This window comes from Neoarius graeffei, chromosome 14, assembly GCF_027579695.1.
Source record: "Neoarius graeffei isolate fNeoGra1 chromosome 14, fNeoGra1.pri, whole genome shotgun sequence".
Lineage (NCBI taxonomy): Eukaryota > Metazoa > Chordata > Actinopteri > Siluriformes > Ariidae > Neoarius > Neoarius graeffei.
Genome location: NC_083582.1, coordinates 2,788,262 through 2,811,737, shown reverse-complemented (window position 1 = coordinate 2,811,737; position 23,476 = coordinate 2,788,262). Strand labels below are relative to the sequence as shown.

Below are 23,476 nucleotides of genomic sequence, written 5' to 3'. Positions count from 1 at the left end.
GTTCAGTTACTTGTTTATTTAAAAGAAAAGCTGTATACAAAAGTGAATGCAATGCAGTGGTTCATACAAAACAGCGAGAGTGCTGCTTGTTCTAGTCATGTGGTTGTGACGTCATCGTAAACAAATCCGTTCTACTCATCCAGACGACTTCGCAACGGCGCCGTTGCCAGATTTTTCCACTCTGGAACCTGTTCTCAAAAAATATCATTTTGGGGCACCCAAAACGCCGGTGCCGTGTGGACGCCAGGCCGAAACGATAAACAATTTTATCAGAGTCACCTGAATCCGTTGCCGTGTGGACAGGGCCTTACTTGAGTGAAATAAAGGCTGAAGCCGAGACAAAAGTGACGCTGCAAATGTTTCAGTGTCCATCTTTGCGGTGTCTGTCGCCCTGGAAACAGATTTGCTCTTATTTGATTGGTTGTTGCCAATTATCTGTTGCCCGAATTAGTTGCCCTGTGTCTCACCTGGTTGCCCGTTGCCAGCAACATTGCCCAAAAAGTTGCCCTGTGTATCATCACCTTTACTGTTCTGCTTATAAATAGCTACAATAGGCAGGCAGATAGAACTTTAAAATCAAAATAGATGGTAAGACACACACACACACACACACACCAGACAAGCTGTGTTTAAAATATTTAATGCTGAGTGCAAAAACATCCTTTACAAAAAATATGTAAAAGTTGCATCATTAAAAATCCAACGTTAATAACATTAATTACAGCTAATTGTGAAAATTATTTAAAACGTAACGGAGTAAACACTGGGTGGATTAAAGATTGGATTAACAGACGGTTTTATAAGGAAACAATGCAAAAACAAAAACTTTTAAAAAGAAACAATGCTGGTATTTTATTGGTTGGAGCCGTCTTTAGCTTTATATCAAGTCTTGTTCTGTTCTTGTTCTTGACACCTTCGTCAACTTTGGTCGCGTCTCCTCAGGCCGTTCTGTTACTGTATCGGTTCTAATGAGCCATGCAGGATGAGCGGTCATGGGTGCGAGTCCAAACGCACAGTCATGTCCAGGTCTTACACACTTTACTCAGGCTGATAAAATCATAAAGCAGCCCTTCAAATCGCCAAAGAGATCCAATCAAAGGGGCACGGACCAGCTGGCGAGACCGTGAGCGAGGAGTGTACGTTAAAACGATGAAACGGCTGGTTGACTGGAGAGCGCTGGACACTTGTGGTTATCTGCAGCACATTGTAGGAAGCAATGAAGTAAACAATATGGAGCTGCACTGAGCATCTCTTTGGGGGAAATAAACAATCTGATGCTCTGTTTGCTATTTCATTTTTATGCCTCGGTCACAACCGGCCGTACGTGCTCCTACGGCCGGTCTACGTGCAAAAAACGCAAGAAACGCATGGAGGGCGCGCATGTGACGTGCTGATTTTCGAGCCGTAGACCGGCCGCAGAGGTTCTTTGTCATGTCAGACAAACTCTACGGGCGCTTACGTTTTTTTCAGGTTGCAAGACAAACTTACGGCCAACGTGCGTCTTTCTCCACGAACAAAAAAAAAAACGCAGCGATTTGGGAAACGCCAAAAATCGCACGGCCAAAAAATCGTACGTCCGGTTGTGACCTAGGCTTTAGTTAAATTCAAATGAAACATGATGACTTGCCTCAGAGTCCAGTGGGTTAGCATGTAGCCTAGCCATATGTTCACAGTAGCAAGCAACCACTCATTTTCTACAAACACTGCAACTGCGTTATAACGAACTCCTTCTCTTTGAGGGACGTCCAAATAGTTCGTTATACTGAAACGTTTGTAATACTGAAAGAGCCACTTATCACACCAAGCACTCACTCTTACGTTAAATAAAACCAGCTGTGTTTAATTTATATTTATGCTGAATTCACTGACATAATTATGAAGTAAAGGAAATAAGTCAGTCTCGCTGTCGTTTGCTTGCCATGTCTTCTTTCGTTTCCGCCTGTCATGTTGACTGCAGTCATGGACTAAGTCTCGGAGTGCTTTTTTCTTTAAAAGTTGAAACTGAATTTTGGGGGATGCTGTATTGTTTAGACAAATTCATTGCTTTCTCACCGTGCTTTAAACGGTCCAGGATATGAATTTTGTCTTCGATGGAGAGGGTCTTACATTTACGAGTGTCATGTAATGGAGGGTGTCAGCCCTGTGATGACCTGGCGACTTGTCCAGGGTGAACCCCGCCTTTCGCCCGTAGTCAGCTGGGATAGGCTCCAGCTTGCCTGCGACCCTGTAGAAGGATAAAGCGGCTAGAGATAATGAGATGAGATGAGATGAGATGAGATGAGATGTAATGGAGGTAATGGATGGATGTAATTACAGGAAGAGTGTTTATTTAAAAACCAGCAGGCAAACAATTCAAAAATGGAAGACAGAGGCAGGGTCGTGGAACGGGCAACGATGGAGCGAGACACAAACAGAATACCAGAGTGAATCACACAGGCACACAGATACTAAGGCTTGGTAACGTTAGACACTTGGTACAGCATGTATACTTCACCCAGTCTGTGTGTTTACAGAGTCCTTATAAGCACATGCTGTGATTGTGCTCAAATCTGGAACAGGTGCATGGTACTGTAATTAGTCCTAATGGTGCTGTGCGTGTGCTCAGAGTGCGTGGATGGGACAATGAGTAACCATGACAACAATGCTTATGGAGTAAAAAACTCGACTAGAACTTCCTTTAGCTCATAAAATAAAGTCCTTTTAAGGGATTTTTTGAAGTCCATGATCACCGTTCTCAATCATTTTTAGTGATCGACACTTAAGCGAGACTCATTAATCCTTTGTTTTATGGCGTTAAGACGTATTGTTAACTCGACTGTGGACTTGATTGATCATTGTTTGTCTCTGGGGGGAAGAGGAGTGCACGGCTCAGTGATGTTTCAGTGAAGGCTCAAACTTACCGTCATTAAAGGCGAGGGACATAAAGTTAGTTCATTAGACACAAAAGTCTGTAGTAAAGGAGTTTGTTAGAGCACGGTTGCAGCGTACTTACGCAACATGGAGCCGTGAGTTCATCAGAAAGTGACACTGTAATCAATGACATCGGAAGTGAAATTTTCTCAATTCTATACAAATGAATCGTGACTCAGTAAAGTAACAAAGCCGAATCGATCACATGGTCTGAGGTGGTCTTTTCTTTCCAGTTCTCTGTTCACAACTTCACTTCTTCCCTACAGTTAGTGGAATTAATTCACTATTTGATGCTCAACAATGGAAGACAAACTTCTGCGTGGTTTTATCTCATTCTGTCGTATTCAGCGTCTCATCAGCGCTTCAGAAGTCACAGGTTTACTGTTTTTCATTGGAACAGAAATGCTAGGCAAGTCAAACGCGTACGCAGTAACACCTTCAAGAGCCTCATGTGTTAGTGTGAACATAGTGACGAGCATCCTGCGATGGACAGACTGTAACTCGCCTGAATTATTATTTTACATAATGCAACAGGGTTCTCCAGAAAATCTGAAGCAGCTGGCTAAAAAAAAAAGTAGTAGGCAATTCTGGAATTTGTGGCGATTAAATTTTGAAATTGACATGCCTTCTGGTGCATTCTCAGCTAAAAAATACTAAATATTTCCCTGTAAAATACTCGCAAAATATGTATGAAATTTCCCTCCAGATGTGTGTGTGTGTGTGTGTGTGCTTGGCTTTCTGACTTCCCCTCTGTAGTACGCTGCCTGGCTCTGTAACATAACTACACACGCTACGGTGTGGTCACGAGAATCGATCAACAAATATGGTGCTGCTTCTGGTCATGACCCGAATCGAAGACAGTTTGGTGGTGGAATAATTGGATTTGCAGCAAATTCTGGGCAGCAGAGACAATATTAATCGCTTGAACATTGAAAGGCAAGTTGCTGTTTTTCGGGGATCGAGTAGTTGGCGCAGACCGTCTGTGTAGGCGGAGAAAACCACTGGTCACCGGTGCTTGTGGACATCTCTGATACAACAAACATGCGAGCCAACCCAAGAGGGAATTTAATTTGCTCACTAAAGTTAGGTTAATGATTGGCTGATCAAGTTGAACTGAAGCTCCACCCCTTTTGACCCAGGGATACCTGTCACTCAGGTGTATCGGGATGCCTGCTCCTCTGTGTTCTCGCGTTTCGAAGTGAATTAAACCTTTAGCGGATTTAAACAACATCGCCGCCTGACAGACAGAGCAGCAGATGGTTTACTGAAACGAGGATGAGGTGAAGCTGCTGCACGGTGCACCGCGTTTCACAACTCATCCAGAACGGGGCTTCAGTAAAAACAAAAAAAAGAGAGAAAGAGTAGATAAAAAATGAAATTGAAATTAATTAAAAAATGGATTAAACAATGGTGCTGCGTGTTAAAGGAACTTGATTTGAATCGAATGCATTACATGACGAAGTCTAATCGTGCACTAAATTAAAAATATAACGAATATTATCATCAAAATAATTTCCCAAAGCACAGTGATCATAAAAAATCAGCATCTTCAGATTTCTATTTTCTCTTTGTCTTTTTCACTTCCTTTCCATCAGTTGTAGCCCCTCCTATTGCATCACTTTCCCCACCCCCTCTTTCAGATGACCGCCCCCCTGGATGGAAGGTTCCGGTTGGTCCGCTCTCTCCAGCGGAACCGGAGACGGGAGACAACCGAGTCTTTTACGTTCTCAAACTCTGAGAATGTCAGCTGGTTCAGGAGGTCGTACACTCCTGCTCGGGCTGCCACCTACACACACACACACACACACACACACACACACAAAATACGAGCAGAAGTTAAATACCATTCAAACTTTAAGGTGATGCTGATGTGTTTGTCCTTCAGAGCTTCCTGTCTCTTTATATCCAGCCCCAGGAGACGCTCTGTTCAAGTCCCTCAGTCTCATCAAACCTCATCCTGATGACGTGTTTATTCATTATTGCCTCGGTCACAACCGGCCGTACGTGCTCCTGCGGCCAGTCTACGTGCAAAAAACGCAAAGAAACGCACGGAGGGCGCGCGTGTGACGTGCTGATTTTCAAGCCGTAGACTGGCCGCAGAGGTTCTTTGTCATGTCAAACAAACTCTACGGGCGCTTACGTTTTTTTCAGGTTGCAAGACAAACTTACGGCCTCGTGTGTCTTCCGTACGGCTGACGTGCGTCTTTCGTACGATTTGCTGGTGTCAGGTTTGGGCAAAATGTCAATTTTTTTCATACATCGCACTTGCGGACTCCGTATGTGTGTCGTGCGCCCCACATACGTGATTAGTGCGGCCAACGCACGTTCAGATATTTCGTACGTCATCCATGCATGTGAAGTAAGTCGGCCGTGCATTGGCCGTACGGCGAGAAGGTGTCAATCAGACGAAAACTCGGATATAAAGCTGCAGGGGTGCCTACGGCCATTTGTACACATAGGCTTTGATTGAGAGAAAACCCAATTTCATTTAATTTCATTTCATTGCATCGCTTCAATTCAATATGCCGAAGGCAAAAGGGAAGAGGAGGATAGAAAAGGTGTCGGAGGCGGAGGAGAGAGAGACGGCGGCAGAGAGGGAGGAGAGAGAGAGGACAGTGAGGAGGAGGATGAAGACCACGACAGTGGCCAGCAGGCCAGGAGTTTGAGCCGAAGTCTTTGCGGACGGATTGCCATTTTCACAGTGAGAAACCAAAGTATGCCGAAATATATATACCCCTCTCCAATCGCCGCAGTGCGACAAACGAACGCCGTTGGTACGCACAACGTACAGATCGTGCGCAGTTCTTGCAACCTTCATACGAAGCCTGCATGGAACGCACGGTCAGTACGATTAGTGCACGTTTGAAGGTGCGTTGGCTGTACGAATGAAGCGACAGCCGTACATCAGAGCAGCCTCAGATTTCGTGCGTGGTACGCACGTTCGACTTCCGGATTGTACGTTGGGTGCGCGGTGATCTTACTCCTTCATAGTCACCACAATTACGTTCTCCACGAACAAAAAAAAAAAACGCAGCGATTTGGGAAACGGCAAAAATCGCACTGCCAAAAAATCGTACGTCCGGTTGTGACCGAGGCTTATCACTTGCTGCAGTTTATCTGATGATGGATCCCGTGATACTGTTAGTTATTTTCCTCCTGCTCGACAACTCAGTTACTGTTCACTGAATAACGTGCAGCAGCCGTCTGACTGAAGGACACAACTAACCAAGATACAGTGGGCTCAGCGGGGCGGCGGGTTGATTCCCTGTGGAACGGGCTTTATGTCAACAACGAGCTACATGATGCTGTCAGTGAACTGCAGATCGTTCACCATCGAGTCACATGGGTTCGGGTCTCATTATAAAACTGCCAAAGATTAAAAGCTAACTGCGCCTCAGTAGCTCCTTTCCTGCAGCCTGTTAAAGGCGGGACTCCGACTCCTTTACTCATGTTCAGTATGAAGCATCTGAATATGGAACAGTGTGTGTGTGTGTGTGTGTGTGTGTGTGTGTGTGTAAAAGGGACAGGCGGGACGGGGGTGTGACACTTTAACACTGACAGTCTTCTTTCTGAGAGCAGCACCAATTCAGACGCCTCCGTCTGCAGCGTCTAAAGTCAACGAGTCTTTCTGTCTCACATCACTTCCTGTTTCTCTTCACTTTCTCCTCCAACACGTTTCTGATCCACAAACATGCTGTTTGCACGAGCCTCTCCATCCACTCTTTACAGCTTCACAGAAAAATAAAGATTTTAAACATATGAGCTCATTTTATCCCTGATTAAACCCTTTAATTTCCAATTAAAGCCTAAGGTTTACGCTCTCATGTTGACAATTCTGTCAAGTTTTTCAGGAAACTCTCTGGGATTAGGAGATTCTTTAAAACATCACCTTAGACCACAGAATGTGCTGAGAAGGTGCCTTCAGTCATGAGGGGTTAAGTAGATGATGATGATGTTTTTAATTAGCAGAATAATGAGCTAAAATCACGGCTGCAGTATGGATTGGGACGAGACCCCCTCTCTGTCACTTCCTGTTTATTGTGAGATCCTGATCTTGGATTAATGTACTGTGTTAAGGACAAAAACGCTTCTTCAAAAGTAATGTTCGAAGCTCCTGTGCTGGCAATATGGTCCTTTATTACTTGGTATCTACATTTGGGGAATGTACAGTTAAGTTCATAAATATTTGGACAGAGGCAACATTTTTCTAATTTTGGTTCTGTACATTACCACAATGAATTGTGAACAAAACAATTCAGATGCAGTTGAAGTTCAGACTTTCAGCTTTAATTCAGTGGGTTGAACAAAATGATTGCATAAAAATGTGAGGAACTAAAGCATTTTTTAACACAATCCCTTCATTTCAGGGGCTCAAAAGTAACTGGACAAATTAAATAATTGTAAATGAAATGTTCATTTCTAATACTAGGTTGAAAACCCTTTGTTGGCAATGACTGCCTGAAGTCTTGAACTCATGGACATCACCAGACGCTGCGTTTCCTCCTTTTTAATGCTCTGCCAGGCCTTTACTGCAGCGGTTTTCAGTTGCTGTTTGTTTGTGGGCCTTTCTGTCTGAAGTTTAGTCTTTAACAAGTGAAATGCTGCTCAATTGGGTTGAGATCAGGTGACTGACTTGGCCATTCAAGAATATTCCACTTCTTTGCTTTAATAAACTCCTGGGTTGCTTTGGCTTTATGTTTTGGGTCATTGTCCATCTGTATTATGAAACGCCGACCAATCAGTTTGGCTGGATTTGAGCACACAGTATGTCTCTGAATACCTCAGAATTCATCCGGCTGCTTCTGTCCTGTGTCACATCATCAATAAACACTAGTGACCCAGTGCCACTGGCAGCCATGCATGCCCAAGCCATCACACTGCCTCCGCCGTGTTTTACAGATGATGTGGTATGCTTTGGATCATGAGCTGTACCACGCCTTCGCCATACTTTTTTTCTTTCCATCATTCTGGTAGAGGTTGATCTTGGTTTCATCTGTCCAAAGAATGTTCTTCCAGAACTGTGCTGGCTTTTTTAGATGTTTTTTAGCAAAGTCCAATCTAGCCTTTTTATTCTTGAGGCTTATGAGTGGCTTGCACCGTGCAGTGAACCCTCTGTATTTACTTTCATGCAGTCTTCTCTTTATGGTAGATTTGGATATTGATACGCCTACCTCCTGGAGAGTGTTGTTCACTTGGTTGGCTGTTGTGAAGGGGTTTCTCTTCACCATGGAAATTATTCTGCGATCATCCACTACTGTTGTCTTCTGTGGGCGTCCAGGTCTTTTTGCATTGATGAGTTCACCAGTGCTTTCTTTCTTTCTCAGGATGTACCAAACTGTAGATTTTGCCACTCCTAATATTGTAGCAATTTCTTGGATGGGTTTTTTCTGTTTTCGCAGCTTAAGGATGGCTTGTTTCACCTGCATGGAGAGCTCCTTTGACCGCATGTTTTCTTCACAGCAAAATCTTCCAAATGCAAGCACCACACCTCAAATCAACTCCAGGCCTTTTATCTGCTTAATTGAGAATGACATAATGAAGGAATTGCCCACACCTGCCCATGAAATAGCCTTTGAGTCAACTGTCCAATTACTTTTGGTCCCTTTAAAAACAGGGTGGCACATGTTAAGGAGCTGAAACTCCTAAACCCTTCATCCAGTTTTAATGTGGATTCCCTCAAATGAAAGCTGGAAGTCTGGACTTTATGTCCATGTCCATTATAGAACTTGAATATGTTTCAGTAAACAGGTAAAAAAACAATTTGTGTCAGTGCCGAAATATATATGGACCTAACTGTACATATTTACATGGCGAAGGCATGGCCTAATGTTTAGAGAAGCAGCTTTGGGACTAAAAGGTTGCCTGTTCAATTCCCTGGACCTGCAGGAATGGCTGAAGTGCCCTTGAGCAAGGCTCCTGTACTTTGGGTATGATGTATGTCAGTTTTGATGTGAATTAATGTGAATGCGGTGGTGAAGATGGGGAACAAAACCATGTGTGGGTCCTTTATTCAGCGAGCTGAAGTCTTTAAATGTGTGTAGTGTTTTATCATCTCTCCAACTCAGTCTAATTTCCTGAAGAAACAATAAAGATCACTAGAAGGACACCTGAGAAATCTTTATCCAAACGCTACATCTCAGCTGGGATTGTGTAGCGATCAACACCAACGGGCTTTCAGTCCCTGTCATGCTGCAAACAAAGACTGACGAGGTGTGTGTGTGTGTGTGTGTGTGTTACCTGGTGCATCCAGGTGCAGAAGGAGCGCTGGAGGGAGCTCTTCTTCTCCAGGTGCAGGTAGGTGTTGAAGAGGATCAGGTAAATGTAGCGCTCCAGATACTGTACACTCTTCAACAGGAGAGAGCCACGCTCCTGCTCATTCTTACAGCTCTTCATCTACACACACACACACACACACACACACACACACACACACACTCTTATCCTTTTTTTCCCCAAAAAATCCAAAACCCAAACACTCTTTGAGATCAGGATAGAGTGCACACAGAACTCACATCTGGTCTGACTCTGAAAAACACAGCAGTAAGTATGTGCCCCCTGCTCCCAGGAATAATTAAAAAAAATCCAGAGCATTCCACATTTTCCGGATTGATTGTTGAAGTTTCTAGAATTTACGCTCAGATTTCTTGCTGATTTTAAGGTCGTTAACAGCATGATCACGAAGTACAACGTGAAATATGATGATGCTGTGTTCATTCAGCTAAAGTACAACAGAGTATTAGGGTCGTTGTAGATAGGGAGGTAAACAAAAAAATAAATATGGAGCTGAGGGAGAGGGTAATGTTCCGAGAACAAAAAAATCCCTCAGAATTTACAAGATTTAAAAAAAAAAAATCACAAATTTACAGGGTGAAAAACTTGGAAAATATATATATTTTTTTGTAAAGGAAACACATCACTTCACTTTGCAGGTCGGATCAACATCATCACACCACAGACGCCACGACTGAACCGAGAGTTTTAGGAAGCACAGGCTTTCCTCCTCAATCACGCGATATAAAGAATAAAGCACTCAGAAATCTTCAACCAGGAAGCGTGTGAGGTTTTTTCTTCCTCATAAATTTGTGACTTCTTAATCTTAGAATGTTTGAGGGGTTTTTTTTTTCCTTAGAATTTGAACTTTTTCTTGCCAATTTATGACTTTATAATTTTTTTAGCACAATTTTAAAAACACAGACATAAAAGATAAAATTAAGCACTATAGTGCAGGGAGAGGGCGGCACGGTTAGCGCTGTCGCCTCACAGCAAGAAGGTTCAGGGTTCGAGCCCCGTGGCCGGCGAGGGCCTTTCTGTGTGGAGTTTGCATGTTCTCCCCGTGTCCGCGTGGGTTTCCTCCGGGTGCTCCGGTTTCCCCCACAGTCCAAAGACATGCAGGTTAGGTTAACTGGTGACTCTAAATTGAGCGTAGGTGTGAATGTGAGTGTGAATGGTTGTCTGTGTCTATGTGTCAGCCCTGTGATGACCTGGCGACTTGTCCAGGGTGAACCCCGCCTTTCGCCCGTAGTCAGCTGGGATAGGATCCAGCTCGCCTGCGACCCTGTAGAACAGGATAAAGCGGCTACAGATAATGAGATGAGAAAATAGTAAAGATGAACTTCATAACAGTGACGGCAAACCATTAGTCACAAAAAATAACAATCACAGAAAAGAACGTGTGTGTATACAGTATACACACAAATAATATATCAGAAAATCAATTATAAAACAGCAGTTAAATAATCTTTTAAACGTCTCTTGAAGCTTTTTATAGAGGAAGTTTTTGCTATTCCGTAACTTGACACCCCTAAATTTTATCGAAAATTGTCCTCTGCTGGTTCGAAATTTAAGAGGATGAAGATCTGCAGACTGCCAAGTTCAATAAGAATGAACCTGTAAATTAACTTCAAAATAGCTCTTAAACTGCTCAGGAGCATTCCCTGTGCTCGAATGCATCTCATAAATAAAAACACATATTTGGAAAATATTAATATCATAAATTGTAAGAACCTGCATTTTTTTTAAATAAGGAATTAGATGCAACATATGATTCTGATCGGGTTACGATTCTAACAAAACATTATTCTAGAGAACCAGAATTTTGTGAAGGGGAGTCGGAAAAGTACTTACCCAAACTATATTACGATAATAAAGATAAGGATAAATTAAACTGTAGTAAAGATTCAGGAGATGCTTTAAAGAAACAGGACGACTGACCCTCCTTATTATACCAGTCAGTTTATTCACTTTTTTACCAACCCAGTCTGTCTGTTCTCTCATCTCATTATTATCTCATTATCTGTAGCCGCTTTATCCTTCTACAGGGTCGCAGGCGAGCTGGATCCTATCCCAGCTGACTACGGGCGAAAGGCGGGGTTCACCCTGGACAAGTCGCCAGGTCATCACAGGGCTGACACATAGACACAGACAACCATTCACACTCACATTCACACCTACGCTCAATTTAGAGTCACCAGTTCCAACTCAAAATTTCATCAACAATAATTCCCAAGAATCTTGTAGATGACACTCAGGAATATCTGAGTTTTTCTCAGAGCGTTATCCCCAAACTCAGCTCCATTTTAAAAACCTACAGTGGATCTAATGCACTCTTGTAGGAGCCTTATTGTCTTGACTCAATATCATTTTGGCAACAGGACGTCTATAATTTTTCCAAAACTCATCGACATGTTCATACATTTCCATTTCTGGAAACCAGTGCCTTTAAATTCCAGACTTTTCCAGGAGCACTGATCAGCACTAATTATCCTGCTGTGATGTCATCACTACATCACTACACGGAACAACAAGTACAACAGAAATATTTTTCATTTCACAACTTGAGTGTAAATGATGTTTTAGAATTTATAATAAATATTTAAGCTGCCAGTTCACAGGGGCATCAAGAAGACCATCCCTGAAGCTTTCAGGTGATCTTGCGTTGCTCGGTGTTGTGTTTCTGAGTTCCACTGAACTCCCATGAAGGCATTTTCAACTCAAACAAAACTAAACACCTTGTCCACTTCAGCTCTTATCATGAGCTCTGATTCATGATCCTCCGGTTACAGAACTTATCATAAAGCAAACCAGGCCACTGTCACGGTCAGATATGTGCTGGATTTCTGAAGCTCTTCCCTGGAGACCCACAGATTATGATGCCGACCCCTGGAAGTCAAAGGCCAACATGCAGGCGTTTTTTAAAAATCTGAAATAAATGGCTCTGCTTCACTGCAAATCGGGTTCTTTTGTCTGGGAGAGAAGTTGTGGTTCCAGCTGATGAAGCTCAAACACACTCAGGAAGATTAACAGGTAGAAGAAACAGTAGCTGCAGAACTGTTCTGAGAAACACACAAACAACAGCACTGCCATCTTAAAGGAGTAAACGTTCACGCTGATTTTATCTGTAGTCCAGGGCCGTGGAGAAGCTCGTGAAGTGTTTCGTCATCTGCACTCCAGTGATTAACAAACACTGCTATATTTTATTGCATATTGCAGCACGATTATATTTTATGGCACACACCCTTTATCCAGAGACCACAAGGGCTTGGTTTTCTCTCCGAACCATCAGCACCAGACAACACCATCAAACACACAGAGTCTTTCACATCGAGTTTCTTTGTCTTTAAATTTGTCCCTCATCTTATTTTGCTCGGTTGGTTAAATACTTTTTAAATTTAACCAAATTGTTTGCATGTGTGTGTTTTATGATGAGGAATTTATCATCGTTTGCTTTGACTGTTGGTTTTCATTATGATTTTTTTTCCCTCATGAGGTATTTTATTCGGGAAAAGATTGTCGTGGTTCCATAAACACCAGTAAACAGAGCGTTAAAACACAGTGTTATGGTGAGTTTGAAGGTTGGTGCATGTAAAGTTATTTCAGACCCAATTATAGAACACTGGCAGTGGGGGCGTGGTCGAGCGTCAGCTGTGAACGGCGAGGAGGCAGGTCGAACCAGCAGGTAACGTGATGAGGTGCACCTGTGCCATGTTACTGGCTGTCTATTAACCTGTGTCTCTGTGTGTCTTTTAGGCAGTCAGGAATGAGAGAGAGAGCTGTGACACCCTGTTGTGTGTGTTTGTTTGGTAGAGTGTCACTGAAAAGTGTATGAAAATAAAAGAAGTCACTTCTTTTGAAGCCTGCTTCCTGTTCCTCTGTTTCCCAGAGCTAGAAAGTTGTTACACTGGTGCCGAAACCCGGGACTGAGGAACGAACGCCGCCATGGGATCTGAACCAGTCCAAGAACTCCTTCAAACGCTCGCCAACGACCTCCGGCGCCAGCACCATGCCCTCGTCCCGCTTTCCGTCGACCTGGACCAATGCCTCTGGGATCTGCTTGAAGCCCAGGCAGAGGACCGGCAGGCAATACGGAGCTGGGTCCAGGCTGCGGGTACTCCAGCCAGTGTTCATGTGGCCAGTGTGCCCATCCGGCTGGTGAAGATGGGGCTGCAGGACAACCCTGACACCTTCATCGAGCTGTTTGAGCGTGTCGTGGAGATGAGTTCCTGGCCAACCTCTCAGTGGATGGCTCGTCTTCTGCTGCTCCTATAGGGGGAGGCCCAGCTCGTGGCTCAACAGCTCCTGGCATCCAGCATGCTGGAGTACCCCCACCTGAAGCAAGCCATCCTACAGCGGGTCGGACGCAACCCAGAAGAGCAGCACCAGCACTTCCACATGCTAGCTTACAGCGAAGTGGGCTGGCTGTTCGCGTTTGCCCGACAGCTCCGGGATGCCTGCCGACAGTGGCTTCTCACCGGCGAGTGCAACATCGAAGCCATCATCGAGTGAGTGACACTGGAGCAGTTTGTTGCTCAGATGCTGAGTCAGCATGGCTCCGGTGTTACTGACTGATGCTGCTGGAGGAGGCGGTCCAACTGGCTGAGGATGATCTGATGGCGTATCCGGAAGCAGGCTCTGTGACTCTTCCTTAATCACTTTAGCTTTCTCCTTTCCCCTCTCTCTCTCTCCTTGCCCCTCCTCTATCCCAGCCCCATGGAAACGGGGGACAACTCCCCCAAAACTCGCTCCCCACACCCGTGTCTATCCCCTTGTTTCCACTCTCCCTTCTCCTTCTGTGTCTGTGCCACCATTAACCCCCTCTCTCTCTCCACAGATGGCCTCCCCCATGCCCACCAGAACTCTGAGCGAGCCCGGGCATGTCTGTAAGCATGAAGAGAAGGGGAATTAGCGCTCCCGCAAGGAGGCGGGGCTACTGGTTCGCATCCCCAATGCGCTTCAGGCTTCCCCTGATCGAGTGGGGGCGTACCGGATAACTGTGAGTATTCAAGGGGGTACACGTCAGGCTTTGATGGATTCAGGTTGTAATCAGACCTCCATATGTCAAAGCCTGACTCAATGCAGAGCACTGGGAAATACACGTGTGGTGAAGATTAAATGTGTACATTGTGATATACATAAATATCCGCTGATGCCCATCACTATCAACTTCCGGGGAGAAAAGCATAGTGTAGAGACCACAGTTAGTCTGAATCTCACTCACCCACTAATCCTGGGGACCAATTGGCCATTAAAACATTAATGAAACAAATAATAGTGGGTGAGTCCTGCAGTAGCACATCACGGGGGAATCCCGCTGCAGTGTTGGCTGGGGAGGCGGTCTCAGGCCTGCACGCATCAGCCCCATGTCATGATCACACAGAGTGGGGAGAGCCCTCCTCCCTCTCTGGGGAATCCCTTAGGGGACTTCCCACTGGAGCAGGCACGTGATGAGTCTCTGAGACACGGCTTTGACCAAAGTGAAAGTAATTGATGGTCAAATCCTCCAGCCTAACATCGCGCTTTCCTTCCCGTATTTTTCTATTATTAGGGATAGGCTGTATAGAGTGATGCAGGACACTCAAACTAAAGAAAAGATTACACAGTTGTTGGTCCCAAAGAGCCGCAAGGAACTTTTATTCCATGCGGCTCATCATAATCCTATGGCTGGGCATTTAGGGCAGGATAAAACACTAGATCGTCTCATGGCCCATTTCTGTTGGCCAGGGATTCGCGCTGATGTCTGCAGGTGGTGTGCGGCTTGTCGTGAACACCAGCTGGTAAATCCAGCAGCCACACCAAAAGCACCATTGCGCCCATTGTCACTGATCGAGATCCTCTTCGAAAGAACTGGTATGGATCTCATCAGGCCATTAGATCGATCTGCACGTGGGTATTGCTTTGTATTAGTCATTGTGGATTACGCAACATGATACCTGGAAGCGGTGCCTCTCCGCAAATGTCAGCATGTTGTGTTGCAGAGGCACTCTTCTGCGTTATCTCCTGAGTCGGGATTCCGAAAAAAATCCTGACTGATCAAGGCACTACATTTATGTCACGCACATAAATGTAACATTTATTGCACAAAATGTAACCTTTATTGCGCAAGGTGGCCCACTGTAGATCATTCCTTCTGGACTAGACGGGGCTGGAGTGAGCTACGCCATCATTGTTGGGCTCGTTCGTTTTTTGAGTTTGCAATTTCAGATTAAGCAGGTTAATGGAAACGGGACCGCTGACAGGTTACGGACCCTGTCCCTGTGGTTGTGGAGGAAATGCTGTAAATCAGTCAGGTGATGTGGATTCAATAGTCCTCTTAAACGTTAACAGAGAAACTACCCTTACTGTGGTGAGACAAACACGGTTCCTTTCACACAACTGTTTTCTCACAAGTCATGAACTAAAGCAGATTTTTATCAGACCAGGGTTCAGTGGTTGTTGTTGTCCACCGAACACATTCTTCATCAAACCCTAACAGTAACCATGAAACACTAATAAACACCATCACCACACCTTATTAAATATCCAAATAAAAATATGTACAGTATGTTCCATAAAAGAACTGATTAACCAAATGCACCAGTGTGAATGTGAGCATGTCCCAGACACTCGGATACTCAACACAACCTTCTCCTTCAGCTACCTACTGGATAGGTTTCAATTATATGCACCAACTAGGTCTCTAAGATCACAGGAGAAAAACTTGCTAGTAATACCAGCTGTCAAAGCGAAGTGTGGTGAAGCAGCCTTTAGTTGCTGTGCTGCTAAACTTTGGAACCAACTTCCAGATGAGATCAAAAATGCTCCTACTGTTGTTAGTTTTAAATCCAGGCTCAAGACAAAGCTGCTTTCAGATGCTTTCACTTGATTAATTTTTACCTAAAGTGTAATTAATTTCCTTTAACATAATTTCTTTTAATTTTGATTTTAATGATTTCACTTTAATTCTTTATTTTAATTTCTTTTTAATTTTGGATTTTAATGATTTCACTTTTACTTTAATTCTTTGTTACTGTTCTTATGCTTTTATTTTTTGTGAAGCACATTGAATTGCCTGTGTGTATGAAATGCGCTATACAAATAAACTTGCCTTGCCTTGCCTTCAGGCAGGCCATCACACAGTAGCACGTGTCTGGAGGTCATCTCATGTTTACTTTAACGTGGTTAGTTATTAGAGTTTTTGGTTCCCACAGTTCTGTGACTCAGTGCTGAAATTAAAACCATCACAGTGGTGAGGAAGAACCTTGGAAAGAACATTAAACTAATGATCCCAAGCTGCTGTGAATGAGCACAAATGCTTTGAGTTCATGAGATACATCCATGAGAACATACAGACGTTAGTGAACCACAGGAACCACCCGAGCTACAGTGACGCACATGAGCATGGAAAACATCTCACTGGCTTTAACTGACCGGTGAGATTACAGCACACATGTTCAACATTTTCAGTTTTCTCAGGAAGCACAAGCAGTGCATTTAATGGACACTTCTTTCACACATCATGTGTCTGAGGTAGAAAGTGGAGATTGTGGATATTCAGGGTTTATGGTAAACACCAGGGGTTTGGGAGGTGAAGGAAGCATGAGAGGGTTTTTTTTGTCAAAATAACAAAAAAAAAAAGAAGTGTTTTCAGACCTTGAATAATGCAAAGAAATCAAGACCTATTGAATTTTAAACAATACAGTACAAATGTTTGAACTTAGGATGAGTTCAGAAATCAATATTTGATGGAATAACCCTGAGATTTAATCACAGCTTTCATGCGTCTTGCCATGCTCTTCACCAACCAGCTCTTGGGTGACTTTATGCCCCTCCTGGTGCAAAAATTCAATCAGCTCAGCTTTGTTTGATGGTTTGTGATCATCCATCTTCCTCTTGATCACATTCCAGAGGTTTTCACTGGGGTTCAGGTCTGGAGATTGGGCTGGCCATGACAGGGTCTTGATCTTGTGGTCCTCCGTCCACACCTTGATTGACCTGGCTGGAAAATCCAGCATTGTCCTGCTGGAAAATCTAATCCTCAGAGTTAGGGAACATTGTCAGAGCAGAAGGAAGCAAGTTTTCTTCCAGGAGAACCTTGTAAATGGCCTGATTCATGTGTCCTTCACAAACAAAAATCTGCCCCATTCCAGCTTTGCTAAAGCACCTCCAGATCATCACTGATTCTCCACCAAATATCACAATGGGTGTGAGACACTGTGGCTTGTAGGCCTCTCCAGGTGTCTGTCTAACGATTTGACAACCAGGTGATGGGAAAAGCTGAAAACTGGACTCATCAGAGGTGACGACCTTACTCCAGTCCTCTACGGTCCAATCCTTATGGTCTTCAGCACACCTCAGCCTGGCTCTTCTTTGCTTCTCATTGATGAAGGGCTTTTTTCTAGCTTTGCATGACTTCAACCCCGCCCAGAGGTGGTCGATTCGAACCGTCCTTGCCGTGCACTTAACCCCAGCTGCTATTTGCCGTTCCTTTTGTCGGTCACTTGATGTTATCCTGCGGTTATTGAAGGAGTTGATGATCATCCCGGTCAGTGGAGAGTCGTTTTCATCCTCTGCCAGTCTGTAACTTTGTTGTCCTCAGTGTCTGATGCTTGACCTTGTTCTTACGAACTGCTGTCTTTGAATTTTTGAGGATGGAAGCAACCTGACGCTCACTGCATCCCTCTGCCAGTAAAGCCAGAATCGAATCCTTTTCCTCACTCAGAACTCCTCTTTTTTAACTCTTTTGGAATGATGAATAGATATTTTTGTATTCCAGTTAAATTTAAGGTCCTACTAGCACTGTTTTTCCATCCAAACTGGTCCGACTGCAAGAGTATAGTGTTGACCACAGCAGTGGTTTTGATACTTTTCCTCGTTAAATAAGATTTGATTCAGGCGATCACCTCATCACTACCTCATTCAGTAAAACGAGGTGCGTTTGTGTTGGAATTCCAGCACAGACACTGGAACAAAATGGCCGCGACACATAGAGATGCTGATTTAAGAAAAAGATTGAAGTGGGCTCTTCATTTTTTCCAGAGCTGTATGTCTAATGTTATCTCAGTGGAACACAAGCGAGGACGCTGTGCCGCAGCATCTTCCAGTTAATATCAGCAAATTTAAAGTACTATGCGATTGACAATCACTTCAGATTCATGTGTCCATTGGATTATCTGCTGATTTTATTAGAGAACTAATGAAGGCGTCTCTTTTTGCCCTCTGGTTGTGTGATAACTTGTAGCATGTGCTGATGCTAAAATACAGAGCTGCTATAAATAAGTGTAAAGTCTGGCAGGATCCAGCTCATCTACAGCTACAGGCTCACTGTGATGCTCTGGCTCCGCTGCGTATGTTACATAAACATTGGTTCGCTGTTAGAACCTAAAAGAACGAAAGTGATGTGTAAGTTTGGAGGTCTGAATGAATTACCCTCCAGTGATGATGACGTTTATGTGGTTAACACATTTTCAGCCAAAATACTGACTCCTCCTTTGTGTGTGTATGTGCTTGTGTGTGTGTGTGTGTGTGTGTGTGTGTGTGTGTGTGTGTGTGTGTGTGTGTGTGTGCCCTGATTACCCTGAGCGCCCTGTTCTCCCAGGGGTCTATAAACACTTTGCGGTTTCTCTCTTTTATACACACACAGTGTCTGGCTCATCATGGTGCCAGTGTGTGGAAGTCATGTGTAAAACCCAACTCTCTCTCTCTCTCACACACACACACACACACACACTTTTATACACACTTGCAGCAGAACCTTGACCACAGATTTCACACGTCAGTTCAAGTCTAAAGCAACAGAAGACTGAAACCACACACACACACACACACACACACACACACACACGACTATGGGTAGTATTCTTTATTCCCATACTCTGTGTGTGTGTGTGTGTGTGTGTGTGTGTGTACATGCCCAAATTCCATCCAACAGTGCAGAAACACACAGCACATGGCTAAATGTTTCCATCCAGGTTGACAAAACCACACACACACACACACACACACACACTACACTATAGACTCCAGGTGTGTTATAATTATAACCAACAACTGCATCAGCAGATGGAAATAATTAAAGACAACGTCCAGGAAATGACCAGTCCAGCAAAAAGAAAAAAAAAATCTGACCAGCCATGCTAAAGTGGGCATGTGTTCAAAAAAAGGAATAACTTAATTTCCAAAACACGCACATGGACACAAGGGCACGCCAGAAGTGTGGAGGCAGTTTGGCCAAGGACAGCTCTCTCTCTCTCACACACACAGAATTCCTCTCATTCCTCACAGGGAAAAAACAGTAGCAGAGGGAGGGACAGAGAGAGAGAGAGAGAGAGAGGGGAGAGAGAGAGGGGACAGAGAGAGGGACTGAGGGAGGGGACAGAGAGAGGGGAGGGAGAGAGGGGACAGAGAGAGGGACTGAGGGAGGGGACAGAGAGAGAGAGGTACAGAGAGAGAGGGACAGAGAGAGAGAGGACAGATAGAGAAGGAGGAGAGAGAGAGGGGACAGAGAGAGGGGACAGAGAGAGGGACTGAGGGAGGGGACAGAGAGAGAGAGAGGTACAGAGAGAGAGGGACAGAGAGAGAGAGAGAGGACAGATAGAGAAGGAGGAGAGAGAGAGGGGACAGAGAGAGAGGGACTGAGGGAGGGGACAGAGAGAGGGAGGGGACAGAGAGAGGGATTGAGGGAAGGAACAGAGAGAGGGAGGGGAGAGAGAGAGGGGACAGAGAGAGAGAGGGGACAGAGAGAGGGACTGAGGGAGGGGACAGAGAGAGAGGGAGGAGAGAGAGAGGGGACAGAGAGAGGGACTGAGGGAAGGGACAGAGAGAGAGAGGGGACGGAAAGAGAGAGGAGACAGAGAGAGAGAGGAGACAGAGAGAGAGGGGACAGAGAGAGGGACTGAGGGAGGGGACAGAGAGAGAGAGGGGACGGAGAGAGAGAGGAGACAGAGAGAGAGAGAGGAGAGAGAGAGAGGAGAGAGAGAGGGGCCAGAGAGAGGGGACAGAGAGAGGAGAGAGAGAGGGGCCAGAGAGAGAGAGAGAGGACAGATAGAGAAGGAGGAGAGAGAGAGGGGACAGAGAGAGGGACTGAGGGAGGGGACAGAGAGAGGGAGGGGACAAAGAGGGGGGGAGGGAGAGAGAGAGAGAGAGAGAGAGGGGACAGAGAGAGGGGCCAGAGAGAGAGAGAGGGGACAGAGAGAGGGGACAGAGAGAGAGAGAGGGGACAGAGAGAGAGGGACAGAAAGAGAGAGAGAGAGAGAGAGAGAGAGGAGACAGACAGAGAGAGAGGGAGGAGAGAGAGAGGGGACAGAGAGAGGGACTGAGGGAGGGGACAGAGAGAGGAGAGAGAGAGGGGCCAGAGAGAGGGGCCACAGAGAGAGAGAGGGGACAGAGAGAGAGAGGGGCCAGAGAGAGAGAGGGGACAGAGAGAGGGGACAGAGAGAGGGACTGAGGGAGGGGACAGAGAGAGGAGAGAGAGAGAGAGAGAGAGAGGGGACAGAGAGAGAGGGGACAGAGAGAGGAGAGAGAGAGGGGACAGAGATAGGGGAGAGAGAGAGAGAGAGGGGAGAGAGAGGGACAGAGGAATAAAGACAGCAGAGAAATTCTGCTAAAATCTTTCCCCATCTGCAAGTTCTGCTCATGAGGCCATGAAAGATTAAAGGTCACCATGGTGAACTTTCCAAAGCCAAGTGTATTAGTATTGATGACAAACTTACACACACACACACACACACACCAGGTGCAGACGGAGTCAATTCCATCTAAAAATCTGTTATTCTTTTTATTCGAGTGCAATCAGCACGCGTGTATAAGGACACAGAGATGTTGTGCAGTATTGTGTCAGGTATGCAGTGGTAGGCGGGTCTAGGTGCAGGAAGTGTGTTTATTAGCAGGCATGATTTTTACAAAACCAAAACCAAAAGCAAAGCCATGAACATCGCTCGAAACAAACGTGACAGTGATACTTCATAAAGCCTCTGTGTCCTTATAAGCATGTGCTGATTGCGCTCAAATCAGCATCAGGTGTTTCCCATAATGACTGGGTCACAAGCGTGTGCACAACATGCTCCGAAGGATCCCTGAATGTAAATGCACTTTTTAAGTCTCGGTGAAGGTGAGGCTCTACAGAGCCACTGCGTTGTGAGGTGAGGCTCTACAGAGCCACCACGTTCACGTCACTCTATAAGAATGAGCACCGCGCTGCAGTTCTGAAATATATATTTTTTTTTAATTCTTACCTTGGTTGAAATGAAGTGAGCACACCGTCTGGTTTTTGATCTCTCCATTCAACACCAAGTCCTGCTGAATGTTTTTTCCTCCATTTTCCCCTTCTACGTTTAGAAATCTCTCTAGTTTTTTCCCCTGATGATGAATTACTTTAGGTAAATTAAAAAATCTGATGTGTTTGTTTTGATCAGAATGATTTGTAGATCCAAAAACACAGCAAAACCTTCCCATACTGATCAATAACAACTAACTCAGCTGAATGAAGCGCTACAAGCTCCCCGTCATGGCAGCACAGTTACCGTTGCTATGGGGGTCATGTGACAGTGCAAAGCCTCTATAGATGACTTGCAACCACGTGATCAAAATGTGCTACGTCACGAGCGTCCGCCATGATGGTGGATTTACAAAGCAACTAGGATGGCAGCCGCTGAAAGTGTGTCTGTAAACAACGCTGAATTTTCTCAGTATTACCACGATTTGAACAGTCGAGCGAAGATTTGATACAAAGAGAAGATATATATATGTGTAGTTTTGATCCACATTATTTAAAAAATTTTTTTTTAAATAATAATTATAATAATTTATTTCTATGTGCATTCCATAACAATCTCAATGCCCTTACAATAATATATGCAAAATAATAATAATAATAATATGCAATTATGCAAAATATAAAATTCCCTCTCCCATCTCTCTCATAAAGATAACAATCAAGAAACATAAAAGTTCAAAAATCAAACCTAGAAGGATGAGATATGTAAATCAAAAAGATAAGTCTTAAAGGTCCCATGGCATGGTGGTTTGTTGATGCTTTAAACGGGCTCGTGGAGGTTTCCGGATGTTATATCCGCAGCCTTTCTCAAAATGAACCCTCGGCACGTAAATATAGCCTCCTGGGAGAAAGCCCCATTTCAGCGCTTTTCCCAGTGCGTTGTTTTGCTAATGAGAAGCAGGAGGCGGGGAAGGGTAGAGGGTGGGAGCGGGCCATGGGGGGAGGGGGAGGGGCTTGACCAAGCTGCGCACACACATACTCGCTGCTATCAGCGCCTGTAGCCACGCTGCTAAGACAAAACCCCGTTCTCCCTCGGACTCCTTTCGTAAACTCAGTGACACAGAGAACAGAGAGTGAGAGTGTTCGGAGTGGTAGTTTACGAACGTATAATACCCTAGGCTTGAACACGCACTCCATAACCAAAGAGGATAGAAGCAGCAACTACAGCAACATATCGCTTATCCAACAGAAGACATGCATTGCGGAGCAACAGTCAAACATAAGCTCATAAGTTACAGTCAATTTCTAGACTAAAGTCAGTTTAACAGAGCATGCTGCATGCTCTTTAGTTTTGTAGCGCAGAGTACCTGGCTAACTGCAGGAAGCGGTTAGCTGCACAGCTAATGTAGCCATTGCTAGGCTAACGCACCGATTTTAAAACACGGCAAAACGACTTAACAGTTATACACTTACTTGTTCGGTGTTTGTTGCTGATGAGGCAGGGATGCTTGGTACGGACCCAGGCTTCAGTGACAGTTGATGTGCAAAACCTGCCCTGTACTGTCCCAAGTTGTGGAAACATTCCTCAGGAAAATGCTTCCGACAAACATACACCGTCTTAGGTAGACTCGACGGCGTATTATTGGAGTAAATAAAATTAAGCCACTGCGTCTTCAGGGGCTCTCCCGTCGGCAGTAAAAACAGACTCCTTTCTGTGTTGTCACATCCATGTACAGCGCAATTTCCATGTTTCGCTCGCTTAGGTGATGCCATGTTGTTGTGTCCTCTATGGTCTCCTCACTACAACTGGGCGGGGCAATCCATACAGTGGGTGGGAATCCAGAGGGGGGGCGTGGGGATCATCTCCCTTGCTGACGTAGTAAAGGGAAAAGCTTATCAACGCGCCGTTTTGATGCGCCATTCTCAAATGTTGGGCATAGTTTGGTTTACACATTATGAAATTTCTAGCCACTGGGGTGACTTAAGAAGGTCAGAGGAACTCATTTTAATATTAAAAAACCTCAGAAAGTGAAAATTTCATGCCATGGGACCTTTAAGTCCTTTTTTAAAATCATTAATGTCAGTTGATTCTTTTAAGGC

General features: G+C 44.7%; 1 protein-coding gene across 2 annotated transcripts in view; it reads right to left on the bottom strand.

Annotated features, from left to right (window-relative positions):
* Positions 1-2,310: 2,310 nt before the first annotated feature.
* pald1a (phosphatase domain containing paladin 1a) overlaps positions 2,311-23,476 on the bottom strand; it is a 67,262-nt gene continuing 46,096 nt past the window's right edge. For both annotated transcript variants that reach the window (XM_060939125.1, XM_060939126.1), the window contains 2 exons: positions 9,148-9,303; positions 2,311-4,696 (listed from right to left, as the gene is read on the bottom strand). In XM_060939125.1, coding sequence (XP_060795108.1) covers positions 4,547-4,696; positions 9,148-9,303 — 306 coding nt within the window. In that variant the 3' untranslated portion in view covers positions 2,311-4,546. The remainder of the gene's footprint in view (positions 4,697-9,147; positions 9,304-23,476) is intronic.